At 37.1% G+C, this 24,794-nt stretch overlaps 1 protein-coding gene across 1 annotated transcript in view; it reads right to left on the reverse strand.

Annotated features, from left to right (window-relative positions):
- Positions 1 to 24,794, reverse strand: part of PLA2G4A (phospholipase A2 group IVA) — a 168,331-nt gene that overhangs the window by 136,087 nt on the left and 7,450 nt on the right. The window contains exon 2 of the mRNA XM_003264476.3: positions 6,126 to 6,227. Coding sequence (XP_003264524.1) covers positions 6,126 to 6,158 — 33 coding nt within the window. The 5' untranslated portion in view covers positions 6,159 to 6,227. The remainder of the gene's footprint in view (positions 1 to 6,125; positions 6,228 to 24,794) is intronic.

Consider the following 24,794-nt stretch of genomic DNA (forward strand, 5'->3'; position numbering starts at 1 on the left):
TTAATCAGGTACACTATACTTAATAATGTTCAAGGAAAAGAAAGTCAAATTGAAATATGACTATATGGAACTGGGAGTATAAAAAAATGGCTGAGAAGATTTTAAAAAGAACAAAAAGAAATTTGAGAACTGAAAGATAAACCTGGTGACCTTCCAGGGATTTCTGATCTGTGTTGTGTGGTAAAGAAGCAGAAACATGGACATTGCTTTGAATTAGTGCACTTTTGCCTCCTAAGGGAGGCTTGTGGCAGGACATGGCTGATATCAAGGAAAAGTTAGAAGTTTACCATTAGCTGTGATGGTTAATTTTACACATCAATTTCAGTAAGCCATGTGTTGTCCAGGTTAAACATTGTTTTTAGGTGTGCCTGTGAGGGTATTTCTACATGACATTACCATTTGAATCAGTGGGCTCAGTAAAGTAGATTGCCCTCCGGGATGCAGTTGGGCATCACCCAATTTGTTGAGAGCCCAAACAGAACAGAGGCAGAGGAAGGAAGAATTCACTCCCATTTATTTTTGCCTCACTGAGCTGAGACAGCTTCTTGCATCTTGTCCTGCCCTCAGATTGGGATTTACGTTATCAGCTCCCCTGGTTCTCAGGCCTTCAGACTAAGACCAAAATACACCCCAACAGTACAGCATTTCCAGCTTGAGATGGCAGATCATAGGACTGCTCAGCCTCCATAATTGTGTGAGCCAATCATTAATCAATTAATTATCAATTAATTAATGTCTCATAATAAATCAATAAATTAATCAATATCTCCTATTTGTCATAATAAATTAATACCACATACTTAATAAATTAATATTTCCTATTGGTCCTGATTCTCTAGAGAACCTTAATACACTAGCTTTCTTCTTCCTCATTTTTCTAGATTTTTAGTGCTCACAGAAATTCTACTATTTGCCAAAAAACTCATTATTAACTCATTTACAGTCCTGTGCTTTTGTAATAATAGTTTTACCACTTTTATATTTGTGATTTTCTAGTAGCAGCATCTCATTGTCTAACTTTTCTGAAAATATCTTATATCATTATTTCAAAGGAATAATTTTGTGCACATAACAATTTACTATTTATAAAAGCTCTGTGAAGCAGACACAGCAGGTCCTATTCATACCCTGTTTTCCAGATGAGGCAGGTAAAAGTCAGAGTCTACGTGTTCGTGATCATGTAACTGGTAAGACTAGAACTCCTACCAGAACACTAGTTCTTTGATTACTTATTCAGTGGTGGTTTTCTTTCCTGTGTTACTGTAAAAATTTGAATAACAGCCTTCTACATTTTTGGTAAAAATTTCCAGTCATCCTACAATTATATTTTGTGAAAGCCCTTGTATTTTACTATGCAATCATGCTGCCATATCCACATGGTTTACTGTCCCTAATGTGAAGACAACCTTAGTTTCTGTGGGATGTGGGGCAGTGCCCCTCCATTGTTAATAGGTGGTAGAAAGAGGTGTGAATTTTTTCACTTCAGGGATATGACTCATATTTTCAGAGTAAAAAGATGGAAAATGTTATAAATATTTTATACTTGACCTCTTCTTATAAAATTGATGGCTCCTGGTCAAAAAAATAAAAAACTTCAATAAATTCTGAAGGCACAAAAATCCTTGAGGTTGGAAGGCACCTCATAATGATTCTAAACATATAGAAACTAAATTCTGTCATGTATTTGTCACTCTGTTTTCCTACTAGCTTCTTAAAATCCAAGCACCATTGGAAGCAAGAGAGCTTGCTGGCTGCAAATTGCTGCATCAGCCCACAGGATTCTCCAACATGCCCCTGCATCACAGGAATGGTGAAAATGAGCCCAGTCTTCTGGCCTTGAGGCAGCCAAAACTGTGTTAGCCTGTTTGGCATCATGAGCTCATTACTATTAATAGTAAGCTGGCTTGATTCACTCCAACTTTCCTTTTTACCAATAACATTCAGGGTTGAGTGTGCTTGCTCACTTATATATTTTGAAAAATATCTTTCTGTGAAAACCAGAGCAGGAAATTTTTTTAAAAACAATTTACACACACACACACACACACACATGCACACCCACAGTTGTTTTTTTTTCATATACACATAGCAAGAATAAGAAGAATGAAGAAAACCGTAAAGCTTACAGATCTTTTCATTTTAAAGGGCTATAAATTAGAATGCTAGTTGCTGTCTAAGCCTGATATTGCAGAAAGTAACGAAAAATGTGATACCAATATGTGGTTTATTCATGTTTTGTAATGTGGTATAATATAATATTACCACATAGGCAATTACTATAGCCTAAATGTATAGCTATAGTCAACAAAATTTTCCAGAAGAGGTCCCAGTGCTGAACCTTAGATGTCCAGATGCAGTTTGATTTTTAAATATACTCTGCCATTCAAAAGAAACTACCATCAGAGTGAACAGGCAATCTACAGAATGGGAGAAAATTTTTGCAACCTACTCATCTGACAAAGGGCTAATATCCAGAATCTACAAAGAACTCAAACAAATTTACAAGAAAAAAACAACCCCATCAAAAAGTGGGCAAAGGATATGAACAGACACTTCTCAAAAGAAGACATCTATGCAGCCAACAACAGATACATTAAAAAATGTTCATCATCACTGGTCATCAGAGAAATACAAATCAAAACCATAATGAGATACCATCTCACGCCAGTTAGAATGACAATCATGAAAAAGTCAGGAAACAACAGATTCTGGAGAGGATGTGGAGAAATAGGAACACTTTTACACTATTGGTGGGACTGTAAACTAGTTCAACCATTGTGAAAGACAGTGTGGTGATTCCTCAAGGATCTAAAACTAGAATTACCATTTGACCCAGCAATCCCATTACTGGGTATAAACCCAAAGGATTATAAATCATGCTAATATAAAGACGCATGCACACATATGTTTATTGCGGCACTATTCACAATAGCAAAGACTTGGAACCAACCCAAATGTTCACCAATGATAGACTGGATTAAGAAAATGTGGCACATATTCACCATGGAATACTATGCAGCCATAAAAAAGGATGAGTTCATGTCCTTTGCAGGGACATGGATGAAGCTGGAAACCATCATTCTCAGCAAACTAACAAGGAACGGAAAACCAAACACCGCATGTTCTCACACATAGGTGGAAACTGAACAATGAGATCACTTGGACACAGGGCGGGGAACATCACACATCACACACCGGGGCCTGTCAGGAGGTGGGGGGCTGGAGGAGGGATAGCATTAGGAGAAATACCTAACGTAAATGACGAGTTAATGGGTGCAGCAAACCAACATGGCAAATGTATACCTATGTAGCAAACCTGCAAGTTGTGCACATGTACCCTAGAACTTAAAGTTGAGTTTAAAAAAGTGTAAAAAACTAAATATATATAATATATATCATATATTTTATATAACATATTTTATATACTCTGCCATGTTAAAAGAAGAAACTGAATGGCTAGTTCACCAGATCATCTGACAAGACACGTGTGGGGGCTGCATGGCAGTCAGTAATAAGGCTTGGTCAGATCAAGTAGAAGAGTGAAAGTCATTCAAAATAATCATATTCTTTGAAATGTTATGTGTTCCAACCATACTGAACTTCTTTCATTTCCTTGAATCATGTACTATTATATCCCGCCTTCAGACTACTTCACATATGCTTATTTTTTCCAATTCAGAAAAGTCATTTTCTCTGTCTTTAATTGACAAACTTCTGCTAACCTTCAGGTCTATGCTGACATGTTACTTCCCCTAGAAATCCTTTCCAGAGGATTCCTGTTATTAATTCTTCCTGTTATTTACTCCAGAGTCATCTTCATTGTCTCCTATCAGAGCCCTTACATTGTGGGCTTACATTATCTTATGGTTATTATAAATATTTTTTTCATATTTTTCTGCTAAACATAAACAACCAGGAGTTCAAGACCAGCCTGGCCAACATGGCAAAACTTCATCTCTATTAAAAATACAAAAAAATTAGCCAGGCATGGTAGTGGACACCTGTAAACCCAGCTACAGGGGAGGCTGAAGCAGGGGAATTGCTTGAACCCGAGAGATGGAGGTTGCAGTGAGCCGTGATCGCACTACAGCACTCCAGCTTAGGCATCAGAGTGAGACTCCATCTCAAAAAAAAAAAAAAAAGCAACAACTATTTGGAAAATAAAGTTTGCAAATACTTTTACAATTACATTAAAATATCAAATATCAAAAAATACATCCAAAAATATGTATATATATACACACAAGATTTCTTAAAGAAAACTATAATACATTACTGAGATAATTAAAGATAAAATTAAGTAACGTTTAGTTTTGGATGAGATTCATGGCTTGTTAATGGACTGGAAAACTCAATACTGTTATCATATTATCTCTCCTCTGTAGAATTATTACAGTCCCAACCAAAATCCTAGCAATTTTGTGTGCATGTGCACGTGCATGCATGCATGAGTGTGTGTGTGTGTGTGTGTGTAAATTGGCAAAATTAATCCAAAAATTATATGGAAATGCGAAGAACTAAAACTAGACAGGATATTCTTGAAGAAGAAAAAATTGGAGGATTTACATTGCCATGTATAAAGACACATTTTAAAGCTTCAGAAATTAGGATAGATTAGCATTGGGGCAAACTACAGAAATTGGGATAGATTGGTATCGGGGCAAACACTATTTGACTAATAAAACAGAAAAGAAATGAAGCCACACATATATGGTTGCCTGATTTATAGGGAATCACCATTGCCATTCAAAAAGAATATGATGGTTATCAGTAGACTAAATAAATAGCTTGTGACACATTCAAATAATGAAAAACCACATGGCAATGTAAAAGTATGGAAGTGTGCTACTTACAACAACATGAATGAATCTCACAGACACAATGTTGAATGCAGAAATGTATATGAAGGTCAAAAATAAGCAAAATTTACCCATGATAATAGAGGTAAAATATTGGCTACCTTTGAGGCAAGTTATTGACTAGAAGGTATATGAGCAAGTCTTCCTGGGTACTTACAATCTGAGTGATGGCTTCATGGGTGGAATACATATGTAAAAATCCATCAAGCTTAACAATTAAGATTTATGCACTTTATGTATTATATCTCAATTTATTAAAAAAAGAGAGTCAGACAGAAAGAAGAGCTTGCATAAGAAAACTGAGAAGTAACCAACAGCAAGGAAACAGAAGAAACAAAACCAGAAAAATCTGAGAAGAGTTTCAAGAAAATAGCAATGAGCAACAGAGTTGGGTAGAAGGAGTAGGGGGACTGAAGAGTTTATTGGATTTAACACAAAAGAAGCCAATTAATTAGACCTTTTTGTGAAGTGGAAGGGCTGAGTCCAGGTCAATGATTCAAGTTATGAATGGAGAGGAAGAAGGCATTACAAATAATTATAATATATTAAACTTTTCATCCAAGGAGGGCAAGAAAGAGGATGATATCTAGAAATGGATGCAGAGTAAGAAAACAGCATTTTATTTCAACTAAAAATGAGGCTATGAATTACTCCTTAAATATCCATAAAACCTGTATCTACTTCATATAAGCCTGAGTCTCAAATGTTGAATTCAGCAAGGAAATCTCTCTTCTGTTTATTGACCAGAAGAGAGCATGTATACTTCCACTGGAGTTCGGAAAATTACGTACTAAAATTTGAATTACTTAACTCTTTACTAAAACCCATAGAAGAATTTATTTAAACATATCTAACTAAGGGGAAGTTTATAGAATTAATTGCCCTGAAAACCAAAATATAGCCCTAAACTAAGAAATTCTTTTACTTTTATTCTTCTTTCCACCAAGTCATGTGAAGGGGGTAAACTACACAGGCTGATGATTGCTAAGAGATAACAACATTTTTTATTGTTCCATTATTATTATGGATGTTTGGGTATTTTTTTCCTTTCAAGTTCCTCTTTTCTGGAAACTTACAGTAATAAAATGAAGAGATAAATTAGTTTTATTATGTTCCGTAGCCTCTTCATACCATATTAAGTTCATATGAGTTTAATAACAAATGCAGAAGTTGTCACAGTTTTACTTTACTAGCAACGCCCGCAATACTCACAGAAACATATCAGTCCCCCTCCAAGAAAGAATTTATAAACAGTGAACGACTTACTATAATGTGCTGGTAAGGATCTATAAATGACATTTTGGTTTCAATTACAGGAAATGTTTTCACACTTCAAAGTCTTCTTTGGCACTCTAGCGTCTTTAAAACCTACAAAATAAACAATCACTATTGTTAAGCTTCCTCTTGGATGCAGTTCTAAGATTTAAGCAATTATGAGTATGCATCTTAGGAAGAAAAAGTCTACCCAAGGACACTAGAGAGGTTTAGTTCCCTGTGTATACGAATGGGTATCGCACATAACTTAGAGAAAAGGTAAACACGTTTGGATGATACTGTTTATTTTCCACATTTACTTGTTCAAATTTATACTGTGATTAATTATTAGGAAACTACAGGGCTTGTGTTGCTGTTCATTTGCCAAATATTTTATGAGAAATATGTTGAAATTACGGAAACTTAAAATTATTTTTGTACCGTTTATATTATAATTAAGCCACATGTCATTGTTTTCTCAGTAGGGTCAGCAATATACAAATTCACAAAAAAAAGAAAGATATTTTCACCTTAGCTATTTGTTAGGAATTATAAAAGTACATTCATGTTGAATTTGAACTTTAGTAATGACATTTTTAAATAAATGTTTGTTCATTTGAAGACACCAGTTTAATTTGGAAGCAGTTAAATAAAAATATTTTAATGGAAAAATGCTCTCTATGCTTTCCCTTTTTCTTCTACACTTACTCCTTGTTATTTAAAATCAAATAAAAAACTATTAAATGAGTGAACATTTTTGCTATTCCATTATACCAAGTCCTTGAGATTTCATAAAACAACATACAACTTGTATTTCAGCATTTTATAAGTTACATCTAATTTGGAATACCTTTTCAAATATCTTCATTATTTATCTTTAATATGTAAATTCTAAAATGTTTATATTTCAAAATAAATTTGTTTTAAATTTTTAATGATCTTTCTTTTGAAATATCAACATTTAAAAAACTATAAAAGTGATTCCTGCTCATTGTCACAAACAGAAACTGCTGAAGTGAACAAAGAATAAAGTGTAATCACCATTTTCATTATGATGTGTATCTTTCCAGGCCGTTTCACTGCTTTTTCATAATACTTAAAGCAATAAGAAAAGAGAGGATTTGAAATTTTCTTTAAAAAAATAGGAACTTCTATCGAGACCATCCCGGCTAACACAGTGAAACCCCGTCTCTACTAAAAATACAAAAAATTAGCCGGGCGAGGTGGCGGACGTCTGTAGTCCCAGCTACTTCCGGAGGCTGCGGCAGGAGAATGGCGTGAACCCGGGAGGCGGAGCTTGCAGTGAGCCGAGATCGCGTCACTGCACTCCAGCCTGGGCGGCAGCGAGACTCTGTCTCAAAAAAAAAAAAAAAAAAAAAAAAAAAAAAAATGGGATCTTCTAATACGCCCTTGAGTTTTTAAACTCACTTTCTTCACTATATTTGGCTGTAAAAAATATGAGGCAATATTATATGAACGGTAAAAATCACCCATAGTTCTCTATTTAAGAATTATAAAAAATAAGGGTTCCCCCCGTTCTTCATTCTGGTTCATCAATCATCATTATTTGTACCAACAAGAAAAAAAAATGTTTTTAAAGTAAAACATCTATTTACTTTCATCACTTACTTCTTAAGCTCCTGAAGTACAAAAGCTTTTATCTTATCATGCATATTAATCAGGCTCAAAATGTACACAGCATTTTAAATCAACTTTTTAAATAAAGATGAGGACAAACTATGAGTCTAATTTATCACGATAAATTACTATAATCTTTGTTTTGCATTTTCTTATTTTAAACCTAATAGAAAAGTTTGCTGATAACATTAACCAATTATAAACTACTTTAGTGCTATAGTTTTATTATTCCCTCCAAAACTCATGTTGAAATTTAATTGCCAATGTAATGGTATTGGGAGGTGGGGCCTTTGAGAGGTGATTAGATGATGAGGGTTTCACCCTCATGGGTGGGTTTAATGCCTTTTTAAAGGGGCTCATGGAATGGGCTCTCTCTCTTAGCCCTTTTGCCTTCTGCCATATTTTAGATCCAGCCTTCCTCTTTTCTGGACAATGGCTATCTTGAAAGAAAAGAATAGCCTCACCAGGCACCAAAACTGCTGGCTCCTTGGCCTTGGACTTCCCAGCGTCCAAAACTGTAAGCCAATAAATTTATTCACTTTATTAATTACCCAGTGGGTCACATTCTGTTATAGCAGCACAAAACAGACAAAGGCACTCAGCTTTCACATTTCTGTTATTTTGATTGGACCTGGCTGCTATTGTTAGTAACTTTCAGGATTTTATTCCAATATCATCTTTCCAGTGAAGTCTTCCCTGACCATATTATTTAAAATTGGCAAAACCCCTGCTTTCTTGCTTTATGGCCATCTAACATCCACTTACGTAGTTTCTGTTGTGTTACTATCTCTTCTCCCTTCTTCATTAGAATATAAATTCTATGAAGGCAGGTTTTTCGTGTGTTTCATTCATTGTGAAATTCCCAGTCCCTATGTAGGCACATGTGGGCACTTAATACATATTTGTTAAATAATGGATGAATGATAGGATATATATATACACATGTAAGAGGGATAATTTTCAAGCCCAGTTACACTAAAGCATTTTGCTCAAGTCAAGGGATGTTCCTTTCCTATTTATCCATAAGTTGTATTACCCTCATCCCTCATCCTCTATTCTACTATACCGTCTTACACTGTTAATCAATGTCGACATGAGTTTCTCTTTTATCTCTTATTATTTTTCCCTAATTAACCACATATTACACACATCTTACAAATATGATTATCCATTTACTACTACACTGTACTGTGTCTTTGATTAGGCTCTAAGTATTTTTGAAACTATATTTTATATTTATTGGATGACATTATAAAACAATACAGGCAAAACTACAATAGAGCAATTTTTACTCGGGTATTTATAGTTAAATTTATAATACAAGAAATATATACCTATATTGAGTGATATGATCCTTATGATTCAGCACTTCCCATTATCAGCATTTTCTGTGCTATTTCTATTACAACATTTTTAAAGTGATCAGCAATGACTTTCTACCAGTATGGCTGATGTTTTCATGCCAACTAATTTCAAAATATGAGAACTACATCCGTTCCCAAGTCAGAATCCAGCTAATACTCTAGAGCTGTGGGTGGAATATATTTTTATGGGCGATATAACATAAAATCACCTGCCTCATTTTCATCTTTACCATCCATATTTCCCTCATATAATTTCCCCTCAGAAGTGATTTCTTAATATGAAGCGTTCTATGCATATGATGGTCCACATAAAGCTCCTAGGCCCAAGAGCATGAGGCCTTTAGATTGCTGCAGTAATGGTAATTCCTGAGAGGTTATGTCCTCCCTCTCCAGAAGCTGAAATGTCTATGTAGGACAATGCCGGGAGAGTACTATGAGGGATTCAAAGGATGAAGGTAAGCCAATTATTTTCTTTATGGAAGCAGCATAATTTGGTGAAAACACCATTGGATATGGGATCTAGAAAGACCTTAATTCAAGCTCCAGTTTCATATTCTAAAACCCAGGTTACTTGCTTGTAATATGAATAACACTACTGTGAAAGGTACCTAGCCCATAATAAATATTCAATGCATATGATTTGCTTTTAAGATAATCATTACATAGACTTATCACTAATAACATTATATATTTACTTGAAAGATGTACTGTCTGTTGTAATTATTGTTGTGACAGTAGAAAATAAGAAATTTTTTAATATATTTGTCACTTACAAATAAATATCTACAATATACCTTGTGCTATGCTAGCTGCTTTGGAGCAAAAAAATGGTGAATCAGACAGGTGTATACCATGAAACTTTGTGGCCCTATAGACTTTATACTTGACACTCTCCATAGAGGAACCTCAAAAAGTAAACAAGAGTCTGGTAGTTATTCTCACCAAAGTTTTCTGTGTTAAAAACTGTAATAATGAGAATGGCATAGTAGAAGAGCATCTGGTGGGACTTACGGCCATTCCATTCACAAACAGTAGCTTCATAGGAGATACTTTGTTCATTTAACAAATACATCTTTGCTATCTACCTAGTCTATAGTAGGCACTGGGGAAACAATACTGAATAAGGCATAGCTCGTACCTTGTAGAAACAAAATGAGGCAATCTAGGGGTAGCAATAAATGCAGGCTAGCCTGAGTTTTCACGCATACATGTGGCTAAAAGTAGTAACACTTTTTATTATGATTAATGTCTCCAATTGGAAGGAAATCTTGAAACCTACTCTTCTGGGAAAATATCATCAATGAGTTTCTATTCCCTTAGTAGAAAAATCAGAATTCCTTAACATGGTGTAAAATGGTGATTTTTATATCTGTTTAATGCAAACCAAAACAAATAAACCTTTGCATATCACAATATAATACATAAATATACACACAGACAAATATTTAAAATATAGAAGTTTTATATGATACTTTTACTAAGTACAATGTACTCTGATTTTAGTCTATTACTTTTGTTTAAATGCTGGTAACAGCCCACTGAATTGATTTCATGACTCACTAACAGCAATTTGAAGAATACTAGTGCAAAAGATTGCAAAATTGAATTTCTATCTACTTCCTCAGCCCCATACCACTACTTTCCCTTTTGCTTTCTATGCTAAAGCCATACTGGTTTTCTTTCCTTCAAATGTGTCAAGCTCTTTCCCACTCAGGGCTGTAACTTATCTCTTCTATTCATTCATTTAGTCAACAAACATTTAAGGCATAACTACCATGTGTCAAACATTGTTCAAGGGACTGGAGAGGCAAAATTGAGGAGCTAGATACATTCCCTTCCCTCTTGGAGATTCCATCTCTAGAAAGCAATCAGAAAACAAGGAATCCAAAAAATAAAAGAAACAATTGGAAATAGAGTTGTATAAAATGATGGAAACAGGTAAAAGGCAGAAACAAAGAATAATTGAGGCTGAGCACTAAAAAGGAGCTAGCCATACAGAGTGAGGAGAGAGTGGGTTTAGAATATAATGTTCCAGGCAGGCAGTACGAGGAACTGAGAAAAGACAAGTGGCTGGAGAATGGTGAGCAAACGTGAAAGTGGCTTATGATGAAGTTGGAAATATAGGCAGTGGCAGATAATGTTGAACCTCTTAGGCAACTACTGTTTACCTAGCTAAATCTGACCCATTCTCCAGGATTCAGTTGCAACATCACTTCCACAGAGAACCCTTCCGTGACCTTCAAAGTATATTTGGTCTGCCTGTTACTGGTTCCGTGTGTTCTCTAGACTCCTCCTTCAAGCCTTTCATTCCACTGACTCAATGTCTGCCTTTCCTGGGAGAACTAAAGATGCATTAAGTCAGTGGCCATATTTATCTTATTAATAGAGACATCCCTAGTGCCTAATACAATGCCTAAAATATAATAGGTTCAGAATAAAGATTTGCCCAATGGATGGATGGATATTCAAAGTAGTGCCAGGTTGATGCATGAAAAATCCACAGAATAGTGCCACACCCTCTTTTGATGTCTCTCTTTCTTATTCCTAACAATTCTTAATGTCAAATGATGTTAAATTAGTTCTCTACTTATTTTTAAAAAGCAGAACAAGTGAGATTCCAGAGGGGGTGAAATTAGTACTCAAAATGTTTAGAGGAAATCTGTTGCTGGGATCCAAAGTTTAATGTCAGCAATTTTATTTCCTCTTCTCATTTCCAGCAACTTCATTCATAACCACTCTATTCACCACCTATTATCCACTACTGTATCCTACAGCAAGACTTGGATAGAGACTCTCCTGATATTAAATCCAAAGCAAGAAATATGCTTAAGATAGCTAACTGTCCAAGTCTAGTTTCTCTCTCTCCTTTCTCTGCCCCCTTTCTCTGTGTGTGTGTGTGTGTGTGTGTGTGTGTAAAATCACTAGGTTAAGAACTACAAGATAACTAGAGAGTAAACAAACATGACTCATGGCATTTAATCTCAAAGCAACTTTCACTTGTTCTTTGATTCTATTCAGGGCTAACTCTCCTTCTACCCTGATGAAATCTCAGGCAGCCTCAGAACTTTTCTGTTAACTTGGATATGAAAAGAAGAAAAGAAAAGGGAAATGAGAAAAAGAATTAACCCAGACACTGCAGACATTGAAATGCCGGGTTCGTTGAGTTAAAGTCTCTCTCCTGCTCAAGGTAGAGCTTGTTGCAGGAGAAAGGGGATGAAGTCATTGACTTCTCCCCTCCCCTGCCTACGGTCAAACCCTCCCAAGCTTGATAACTCTGGTTTTTAAACCTTTATAGTTGGAAAAGGTTGTAGAGAGAGCGAGAATAGGGGCAAGAAAAATATTACTTCAGCAGTACTTTCAAAAGCTGGTTTTGTGATCTCTTGGCTTGGTACATGTTAAACCTGAGTCTTTCTTTCATAGATGCTTTTTGTGTATTCTTCTGAGATTCTCTGTTTTTGAGATTTCTTCCTTGTGTTCTCTGACATGCACAAACACATCTCTACTCCAGCTGGGGGCTTGTGTTTTTTTCCACAGCCCCAGTGCATCTTGTGGTCCACTTCCAGTTTTCGTTTTCTGAGGTTCTTTCACGTTACCAGGCAAACGCCTTGTACAGGATTTTAGACTCTTCCCAGGGTTCTCTTTAGTCCATGGACAATACTCATACATGTTCCAACAAACCCTGAGAATTCAATTACTTCCTAAATGAAACTCTCTATTCTGCTACTTGTGTCCTTTATATTTCCCAAGCATGACTAGACACCAGCCTGCTGCAGAAGACAAATGTTAAACCCTCTGATGAGCGTTCTCAGTGGTCTCTTTAAAGCCCCTCTCTTGACTGGGAATTAGTAGGCATATTCCTCTCCAGATCTCCACCCCAAGGGAAGAGGGGCTGTACTCACAGCAGTGCTCTCCAAAACAAAACAACAAAACTCTTCTGAATTTCTTCCCACATCTCTACTATTTCAATGCTTTTATAACTGTGAAGTGGGTAAGTTTTATATATTATATAAATGTCCTTGTCCATCTGCTTTCTTTAAAACATAAAGAGTAGGCTGTTCTCACTATCCATTTTAGTAGTGTATATCTTAAATCTTATGGCTTAAGGTCTTGGCCAAAGCTTCTACTTTAAAGTCCAATACATAGGTGAACCAGCTTACAAAATGGCAGAACAAGGAACGTGGGAAATCCTCTCCCAGAAAAACAAACACATTGACAAAACTGGGCAGAATTATCGCAAACAACTATAGACACACACACACACATACACACACACGTATGAAATAATAGCACAAAAGAAGGGAGATGGAATAGAGGTATACTGGACCAAGGAAATGACACCAGATCATAATTGAACCTACAGAAAGAAATACAGGGTGCCAGTAAATAAGCTCTTTCACATTTTCAAATAGCAGACCAGTTATTTACCATTTCTCTGAAGCCTTTTCTATTTAACTGTAACAGTAAATATGTAGGTTAATATAAAGTATTCTATAAATATTATATTGTTCAAATATAAATATATGTAGATTAATATAAAATATTCTATGAACATTTCCTTTTCTTCTCTCAACTTCTTTAAAAGACATAGCATTTACATAGCGATAAATTATAATCCTATCTAATGTATACAACAATAATAGCAAAAAGGAGGCATGGTCAGGGACTAGAACTATACTACAGAAAAGTTTTTGTATTTTACTGGAATTAAGATATTGTTGATATGAAGTAGACTATAACAAATTAAGGCATATAGTTTAATTCCTAGAGCAACCACTAAGAAAATAACTCAAAAATATAGTTAAAATATCAGTGAAGGAATTAAAATAGGCCACAACGAAATAGCTACTTAATATAAGGAACAGAAGAATTAAAAAAAAGAGACATGGAAAACAGCAAAATGGAAGATGAACATCCAACCATGCTTCCAATAACATTCAATGTGAGCGATGTTAACATTCCAATAAAAAGTAGAGGTTGTCACACTGGATAAAATTGAATGTATATAAAAGACTAATGGAATCTAAATAAGGTTCGTAGTTTAATTAATAGCATTGTACCAATGTCAGTTTCCTGGTGTTGATAATGTACTATGGTTGTCAGATGTGACACTAGGGAAAGCTAAATGAAGAGTACATGAGAACCCTGTAATATTTTTATAATTTCTTATCTTAAATTATTTCAAAATAAAGTTTATTTAAAAAATTTAATACATATGAAGAGATCTAATTTATATTTATAAATTTTATTCCACAGCTATGTTAAAGGGAAGAAACAAAGACGTCCTATGAAGAAATTACTGAAATAGAATCACTTCCTTCAGGATAAAATCACTAGCCATTGTTGTCAGGCAGTGGCTGCATTTTCAATTCCAGTTAGGAATAGGCAGCCGTCCTTTCTTTTTTTTCTCTATAGCTGTTAATAGTAGCAGCAGATATTTTAGGTTTCTGCAAAATTAAGGCATTTCTGTCCAACTAACCACATGAAACAGTAGGAAAATGTTTTTTTGTCCCAGAATTAGCTCAGTTCTGGAAACTTTACTGCAACTAGTTTGCACAACCACTCTCACGAATACTCATAAAGTAGCAGGGTTTCTGTTCCTTTGTTTCTTATAACTAAGCTAAATAACCAGTCTTGGTGAGTGTACAAAGTCTCTTAAGTCTGAAGTAAGAGATAAGAAACTCACAGGGTTTTTTCTTTCTTTTTTTGCTTTCCCTGCCCTGTAATTAGAAACTTTCAGAACATGAATGAGAGGGAAATTTGGATAGACTTTTCAACAGATACCTCCCGATGCAATGTAACTGTTGGCATTCAATGAAAGTTTAATAGTGTGTGGTCTTTCCAAAACCTTTAGTCATGTTGTCAAGGCAAGATGGACTTCTCAGGAAAAGTGAACAGAAACAAAAACCCAGACTAGAGTGTTTTGTCACTTCTCTCTCTGCGTACAGTGATATGACAAGGGGAAAAGGAGGGGATATTATTAGAGTTGTGGCATCTGGAGGAAAGAGGGATAGGAATGCAAAAGATTCTTTTCTCTTTCCCTCCAACTCATCGTATAGACGCGTGGAGATATTAAAAGGTTCAGCATTTAAGTGGCAGCAACTTCTCGACTGCAGCCAGAATGACCCAAGTTCTAGCCTGTCTCCTCCTTTCTCTATCTGTGGGATCCTCACCCTCAGTTTCCTTGTCTGTAAGTGGGCAAAATCGCCCCTAATCCTCACAGAGACAGTGGGAGGATGAAATAAGAAAATATATGTAAATCGCCAAGCACAGTACCTAGAAGGCCATAAATGTACAAAATAATCATTATTATTATTATTGTTTATTAAACTGGTGATGATTCCCCTCAAACTGCCTCAACTCATGCAAGTCACAAGTAATTTAATTCTATAGTTTTTTTCTTGTTTGTTTTGTTTTTTTGACGGAGTCTCACTCTGTCGCCCAGGATGGAGTGTAGTGCAATCTTGGTTCACTGCAACCTCCGCCTCTTGGGTTCAAGCAATTCTCGTGCCTCAGCCTCCCAAGTAGCATGGATTACAGGCACCCACCATCACGCTCAGTTAATTTTTGTATTTTTAGTAGACATGGGTTTTCACCGTGTTGGCCAGGCTGATCTCAAACTCCTGACCTCAAGTGATCCACCCGCCTTGGGCTCCCAAAGTTGGGGGATTACAGTGTGATCAGGTGTGGCCTTGGCCTCCCAAAGTGAGGGGATTACAGGTGTGAGCCACTGCGCCCGGCCTCTATAGAGATTTCTAAGAAATTCAAGTAGGCAAATTTATTGAGCACCTTTTATAAAGACCAAGTACATTTTCATATACAACAGTAAATTTTTTTATTATACTTTAAGTTTTAGGGTACATGTGCACAACATGCAGGTTTGTTACGTATGCATACATGTGCCATATTGGTGTGCTGCACCCATTAACTCATCATTTAACATTAGGTATATCTAATGCTATCCCTCCCCCCTCCCCCCACAGGGATCTAGAACTAGAAATACCATTTGACCCAGCCATCCCATTACTGGGTATATACCCAAAGGATAACAATAAATTTTTAATAGAAACACTGATGCTTTGATCCATTAACATTTTTAAAAGTAGAACACATTTGGACACTAACTTGTCCGCTGCCAAATTCAAAGCTTTCTCCACATACTGGATATGGAAACATATTCTAAAAGCAAAGAGAGCATTATATTACTATGTTTCCATCATCATCATTCCTATAATGATATATAGTTACTAAGGCATCACTAAAGTTTTAAGCTTTTAAATGAATTTGATGGTGCTTTTTTTGTAAACCAAGGCTATACAAAGAGTTTGACATTGCCAAACGGCACAAAGGAATAAAGAAACAATAGGAATTCAGATGGGTACATGAGTGCTTTATATTAACAATGTCTCTCAAACTGTACTCTCAGTTTATGACAGGAACACCTCCCTGTTCCCAAGGAAATGTAAAAGCATGCCTCCAGACACAAAGGCACAGAATAATTAACTATGTCTGTTTCTTGAGCCCGGAACCCAATAGTATGGAACCTGCCACTAAGTCCCACAGTAGTAACAGGTGGTGCCATATGGCTGATATCCATACTGTTCCTTTTAAGATTTCCCTCTCCATTTGTATTCCTAAGTCACAGCTTCTTAATCTATCAAATTTGTATTCTTCGAAGCTCATTATAATTACATAGACAAGTATATATGAAATACCTACTAGAGTTTCAGAGAAGGTAGAGATTCCAGTGGTTTAAAGTAGAAACGGCTTCAGAGAAAATGGTAACTGATCTGACATTTGAAAACGTGAAAGAGCTTAGATCTATAGTAAAAGGAAGTGGAAACATTTCCTCTAGGAAAAGGCCATGACGTTGGAGATACTTCATCCTCCTCAGGCTCTCAACAGGTGCTGCCCTTACCCACACCTTCTCTGCAGGATCATGCCTGCCTGTCATTCAGGGTTCTGCATAAATTCACTCCCTAAAGTCAGTCATCTCTTAATTTATCTACTAGATTAGGACCCTTGTACCTTTCCTTGAAATCTCTTACCACAGTATTGTATACTAGACTACCACTATACACATGTCAGTTTCCCATAGCTGTGAGCAGCACAAAGGAAGTTCTGTCTTCTCCCTGTATTCCTGTTGGGCCCAGAGTGATAATTCAATTACTATTGACTGAAGGATGAATAAGCAAACTGGGGTATTTGCATGATGTACTGGAGAAAACTGTCTAGATCATAAATGTGCTCTTGTCTTAAGAAACAATCAAAAGGAAGTAGACTACATTTATAGAATCTAGAATGTGAAACTGGAATATATCTTAGCAGTTGCTAATATGAACACTTAATTTTGAAAATCCACACTTGTTAAACATTTCCCAAGTACTAGGTACTTTAAGTGATTTATATACACCATCTCATTTAATTTTTATAACAAGATAGGGATTATTATCACTAATTTTGAGATTAAAAACACAGATTTGGAAAGGTAAGTAATTTGTTTAACTGACAACGCAAACTAAGGTAGACTCCCACAACCAATCTCTACAAAAGAATAACTGTCTCAAGAATAGAAAAGTTCCCAGGTCATCTGGGTTAACACGGGCTGAGCTGGCCCTAGAATCTTCTTTCTACATCATTTTTTCACTCTACAAAAGACCCTGAAGCACATGCAGAGTTTCTGAGAAATTATACAATAAGCAATAGAGTTATTCGAGTCTTAGCAGGGAGGTGGCATGATGAAAGCGGCACTTCGTGTTAGTTTACCAGGGTTGCCATAACACAGTACCGCAGACCAAGTGGCTTAAACAATGGGAATTTATTTTCTTACAGTTCTGGAGGTTGGAAGTCCAAGATCAAAGTTTGGCAGCTTTGGTTTCTCCTGAGACCTCTCTCCTGGCTTGCAGATAGCTGCTTTTCGCTGTGTCCTCACATGCTCTTTCCCCTGTGCACAGAGGCCCCTGGTGTCTCTGTGTGTATTCAAATTCCCTCTTCTTTTAAAGACACTAGTCAAATTGGATTAGGACATGCCCTACCAGCCTCATTTCAACTTAATGAGGCCTTATCCCCGAATACTTTTACATTCTGAGGTACTGGGATTTAGGGTCCAATGTATGCATTTGGAGGGGGCATATTTCAGCCCATAACATGTTTCAATGACATAAACATATCAGTTAAACAAAGCAGCGTACAATTGTTAGTGGAGAAAAGTGGTGCTGGAGGAGTGAGGGAGAAAACGGCCAGAGAAGTCCAGATGTGATATAAGATATGATATGCAGCCGGGCGCAGTGGCTCACACCTGTAATTCTAGCACTCTGGGAGGCCAAAGCGGGTGGATTGGCTGAGCTCAGGAGTTCGAGACCAGCCTGGGCAACACTGTGAAACCCTGTCTCTACTAAAATACAAAAAATTAGCTGGGCGTGGTGGTGGGCGCCTGTAATCCCAGCTACTCAGGAGGCTGAGGCAGGAGAATTGCTTGAACCCGGGAGGCGGAGGTTGCAGTGAGCCAAGATCACGCCACTGCCCTTCAGCTTGGGCAACAGAGCGAGACTCCATCTCAAAAAAAAAAAAAAAAGATATGATATGCATCTCAACTAGGAGGGTGAAGATTATAAAGGTGAGAGCATAGCTCCTTTAAGGTGGAGCAGCTACCCTCATCTGATTATTTAAAAAGCTCCCCCCAACCCCTCACCAACATACACATACACACATTCTACATAAACGAAGCACAAGGATAACATCTAACCACTTAACATTTGGGAAGTACTAATCCAGATAAACCTGTCCATCTTAAGGATCAGGAAACTGGCCAGCCCAGTTTCACACAGTGCATTACAAGCAAAGCAAGAATGTCTCCTCACTCCCAAGCCAGTGTTGTAGTTTTCATTCCTTGACCACTCTGGTTTGCTGTTATTTTCCATTCTTTCACCTCTTGGTGGTCAAAACAAGTGGCCATTCTGGCCATATTTTAAGGTTAAGAAATTTTGGAGAAGGAGGAAATATTCATAATCACCACCTAGAAAGTACTTCATTGTACAAATTTGTAAGCTGAGGCCTTAAGATATAAATAAACCTCACCAAGTTACCCAGTAAGGGGAACAGCTGAAACTGAACATACCTCTTCACTTTCAACCAGGTACTCTTTCTTTACACCCTACTGGCATCCTCCCTGCCCCACCCCGCCCCCCACATGCACTGGGGCTAAAAAGGAAATATAGCCAAAATTAAAATAACATATACATAATTTTAGTTTGGCTAAAATCTTAAGTTACCAAGTTACTGTTTGGAAGGACAGAGTAGATCCAAGATATGAATGTGAGGAAAACAAATAAGTGAATTTCTCCTTGGGATTCATCCAACAAAGCTGAAAAAATATCACTTTCATCTTTTGTAATTTTCTAGGTTTGAATCATAGTTATAAATTGTTTGCTTTCAAATATTAGATTGTTTAAAAAATTCCTCTTCCCACACAGACCATTATGAAATAATATCACACTGATAGGTGTTAAATATATGATGTGCATTTTCAGAAAATATAGAAGAATAATGTTCTGACTTCTACTTAAAAGAAACTGACAATGGTGATGTACTTATTGTTAACATGTTATAAATATATGTAACAATGTGGCACAAAATGCTAGGAAAAGAAGTGTGTTTTGATAATAGCATTACTTCTACAGCTTTTCTCTCTAGACTGGACCTTTTGCAAATATGCTCCCCAAGGTAGTATTTGTGTTTTGTTGAGGGTTCCACTCCCTCTTTAATTGCTGCCATTGCTGCCTTTTTTTAAGTGACAGTCAGTCAAATTTTCCACAGCAAGGAAAGCCATATCTTTTTTCTAAGGTAAACAGTTCAGGGAAAACACCCAGGAAAACCATAAAACTGGCTTAAGCATTTAATGAGAGCCATTTTATTACTGGATAAAATTATCAGCATTTATGGCTTGCTTTGCTTTTCACTGAAAGCAATGACTATTTCAGGCAGCTGGTGAGATTGATCTGACAGTTTAAAATATGGAATTACTATGATCTTTAAGAGGAATAAATTGATGATAAGCTATATCATCAGGAGTTGCGGAAGCACAGAAGGATGTACACCTGCTTCCAGGTGTTACCGTAAAGTTCGGCCACTAAATAAGAGACCAGCATTCTACAGTTCCTGAACTGGGTAACATGTAATAGGAATTCAGGGTTACCATTTTCTTCTCAGATCATAAGAAGTTTTAGAAATGTTGTTTTAGACACTGTGATGGCAATTCACTTTTGAAAAGAACAAGAAACCTAGTCTTTTGCAGGATTAAGAACTCTGTAAATGGAGTGTATGCATTTGAAGGGAGTAGACTTGGGGGCTGTTAATCTTTTTTTGTGCCATGGACCCCTTTGGCAAGCTAGTGAAGGCTAGGGACCCCTTTATAGAGTATAACATTTTAAAATATATGAAATAAAATATTGGTTTATAAAGAAAGCTGATTATTGCCCAGGCATGGTGGTGGGCACCCGTAATCCCGCCTACTCAGGGGATTACAGGAGAGGCAGGAGACTTGCTTGAACTTGGGAGGCAGAGGTTGCAGTGAGCCAAGATTGTACCACTGTGCTCCAGCCTGGGCAACAGAATGAGTCTCCATCTCAAAAAAACAAAACAAAACAAAAAGCCAATTATGTTGAAATACATGTAGCCATGGCAGTCTGCAGACCCTTTAAATAATATTTATGTGTGCATTGGAGCGTTGCAGCACATTTTTCCCCTTCTACTTCTGTGGGGTACTCCAACATAGTTCCAAAGTTTCATGTAAAATTTTTGAGGAGAGAGGAACTTACATCACTATAAAGAGTAAAATGATGATAGAAAATCTTAAGTTCTTTTCGTACCACCTACTTCTGCTAGCATCATAATGAACATGTAGCACATCCTGAATATTTAGGGGTTACATACAATAAACTCAGGTTGAAATGAACTGAAAGTGCTGTCATTTGCTTCAAAATGAAATTTATATTGCCTCTACTTTGAGTAACAAGATGGAGAACTGTGCCAAAAATACATTAGTAAAATCAATAAGCAGGTTTCAGTTGAGCTTCTGCAGATTAGATATAATGCCTCAATGGGTTCTTTGGAAAATACGAAATTAACAAAAACAATGTTATACTCTCCCCTTCATTTTGCCAATGAGAAATTGGACAGGAGGAAGTTAGACAACTGCAGCTAAACCATAGCCTGACAAATATGGTCAGGACCAGGAATGAAGTACAGAATGACTTTCCACTTCATGACATGTCTCCGGGAGGTAGGGAGAAAAGGAAGAAAAAGAAGCAGCTACTTAGTGTCAGGCAGAGAAGTAGATGAAGGGCACAGCCAGAAGCAAACTGAAGTCCATCTGACCACAGAAAGCACTCTCTCCTCTCACCATGCTGCCTGACTTGACCCGCACAGACTCACTGCTTCCATCCATGGAGGAGCCTGGCCTTCATTTGTGTAAAACTAAATCATTTTTATGTGAAGAGGATTTATGAGACATGGTTAATGGATTTTTAAATTTTAAAATGGTTTTTTTAAGTTTGAGGAAATATGAGTCAATAGTTCAATAATATTATTTTGGTCATTGAAAAGATATCATTTTGATTATGGTAATCAGCTGTTCTCTAAAACTCTAAGAATTGGAAAAGAAAAGGAAGTGACTTTTATATGCAAAATGAAAGATTCATGTCAGGGTGAAGAAATACATCCTGAGAGCAGGGCTGTGAAAGATCCTTTTTTTGGATGGTCTATTATTATCACAGAATGTTTTACACATCTTTACATTGTGGAATTCTAATGATTCAAAGTCTATAAACCCTTATCTTAGGGAGCACAAAGACCAAGGAGTATGCTACAACTCAGAAACAAGTACTTAGCTAGGAGTCCAATAAAGGCAGGGAGGCAAACAGTTAATCATTCAGAACTTCAAAGGACAACAGCAACAAGTCTACCAAGTAGAACATGAAGAAAAAAAGGTTCCAGAATGATGGCTCCTGGAACAGGTAACTGGGCTTCACTGAAGTGTACAATCAGGCCTAGCAACTGGCTAGGTAATGAATCCAAGAGTTTGGAAAGAACAAAGGCTAAATTCCCACCTACTAGGGCTGGAAATCAGCCAATTTTGGACTACTTCCTAGTAGTCACTAATTACCTTAGATAAAAGAACTCTGTTCTACAGACTCATTCATTTTTATGAATTTTTGTTTAGGTTTGGTTTTGGTTTGGGTTGTTTTTTATTTTGTTTTGCTTAGTGCACTGGTTATCCATTTTATGGATTTTTCTTTCTGTCTTTAAAAACAATTTTTCTTTCTGTCTTTAAAAACTCCCACTCTAGAAGAACCATCTAGCTTCTTTGCTCTTAGCATTTAAACATGTTGCAGAAAAACAACATACCCTGGAAGGCTAGTTTTAATTTAAGTCCATATTCTCAAAACCCACAGAGGCTCTCTACACTACAAGGCATCTTTCTGAGTTTGTTTGGTGGACTTGTATTCCCACCGGAAAAAGTCACTTTATTCCCTTCTCTCACTGAAGTTTCTCACCCCACCCCAACTCCCACTCTTAGCAGGCGACCTCATCTCCCTTCACTGAGAAAGCAGAAAGCACCAGAGGGAAGTTTCTCATCTTCCCACCATCAAATCTGCATATTTCCCTGCAAGTGCACTTGGGTTCCCCTTCTCCCTGCCACAAAGGAGGCAATGTTCCTCCTACTGTTACAGACCTGGCGCCACCATGGCTCTCTGGATGCAAAATCCCTCTGCTCAAGGACTTTATTCTGATGGTCACGTCTCTCTTTCTTTCCTGAATCATCAAATTTTACTTTTTTTTTTTTTTTTTTGAGACGGAGTCTCTCTCTGTCGCCCAGGCTGGAGTGCAGTGGAGCGATCTCGGCTCACTGCAAGCTCCGCCTCCTGGGTTCAAGCCATTCTCCTGCCTCAGCCTCCCAAGTAGCTGGGACTACAGGCGCCCGCCACCAGGCCCGGCTAATTTTTTGTATTTTTTTTAGTAGAGATGGGGTTTCACCATGTTAGCCAGGATGGTCTTGATCTCCTGACCTCGTGATCCACCCGCCTCGGCCTCCCGAAGTGCTGTGATTACAGGCGTGAGCCACTGAGCCCGGCCCAAATTTTACTTTCAACTGGATAATCTAATTGGCAAACTTGTTACAGTCTCTCTGTCGACTCCATATTCCTCTTCCCTGCTATGTCTCCATTTGGATGCTGTGTTTCACTGACAGACTTCTCTGGATACAGATACTTACCCTGTATCCAGGAGGCAGCTATCCTCATCACACATTCCTCCCATCCCATTTACACTTCCTTCTTCTGTCTACCCCCACCACTCCATTGAACCTGCACTAATCAAGATCATTCATGATCTGTAGCGATCACTTTTCTGTCATCATCTTATTCAACCTCTTTGTTTCCTCTAGAACCACTTTCCCTCCTTTGCTCCCACAACATCACCCTAATCCCTGGTTTTCCATCTAATTTCTTAGTTGCTTCTTTTTTTTTTTTTTGAATCGGAGTCTCGCTCTGTCACCCAGGCTGGAGTGCAGTGGCGCGATATCGGCTCACTGCAAGCTCCGCCTCCCGGGTTCCCGCCATTCTCCTGCCTCAGCCTCCAGAGTAGCTGGGACTACAGGCGCCCGCCACAACGCCCGGCTAATTTTTTCTATTTTTTTAGTAGAGACGGGGTTTCACCGTGTTAGCCAGGATGGTCTCGATCTCCTGACCTTGTGATCCGCCCGCCTCAGCCTCCCAAAGTGCTGGGATTACAGGCGTGAGCCACCGCGCCCGGCCCTTAGTTGCTTCTTTGCAGGCTCATTAACAAATGCCACTGTCTGCCTGGAACTCTAGCGTGAGCCATGCCATTCTCACTCCACTTACCGCCTCCCGTAGATGGCTTTTTATCCGTCACATCTGTGCTTCAATTCTATGCCTCAGAGAGCCCTTCCCATTCTCCGCCTTCCCATGTTATTCTCTATCATTGAAGCCCATTTGCTTGCTTTTTATAATTTATTATCTGTTTGTTTGTATACTTATTATCTGTCTCCACTACGACGGAATGAACTATACCTGCTTTATTCACTCAGGTATGCCCTAAATGTAGCACAGTACCTAGCATGTAGCTGTTATTAATTAAAACTGACTGAATTAGCGAAGGAATAAATACATACTGCTCAGTGACCAACAATTCCTGATTGACATTTAACATCTGCATTTCTTGACATAGGAGGCAAAATTGGTAAGTGAAAAAGAAGAGTAGATATTATTTAAATAGCTTCATACAATAGCTGTTCTTTTTCTAAGTATTAAAAAAATGCATTTTCTTACTCCTACTACTTTTCTAAGCATACTATATGTATTAATAAAATGGTATATAGAAATTATTTTTTCACAGAAACTAAAAATTCATATGAGAGGATTCTTTTCATTGTGATGATAAAAAGCGCTTGAAGATTCTTGTTATCTGTTTAAATTACATCTTAGATTGACAAATTGGCTTGGTTGATTAATATCTTATGTACCTATTAATATATAATAACAATTAATCAATATTAATTATTAAGATATATTATATGTAATACATGGTGTATTGAATAATTAATGATTTACCCGAATTAATTCATATTGATTATTAATTATATTAATGCATAGACTATATATTA

This window comes from Nomascus leucogenys, chromosome 9, assembly GCF_006542625.1.
Source record: "Nomascus leucogenys isolate Asia chromosome 9, Asia_NLE_v1, whole genome shotgun sequence".
NCBI lineage: Eukaryota > Metazoa > Chordata > Mammalia > Primates > Hylobatidae > Nomascus > Nomascus leucogenys.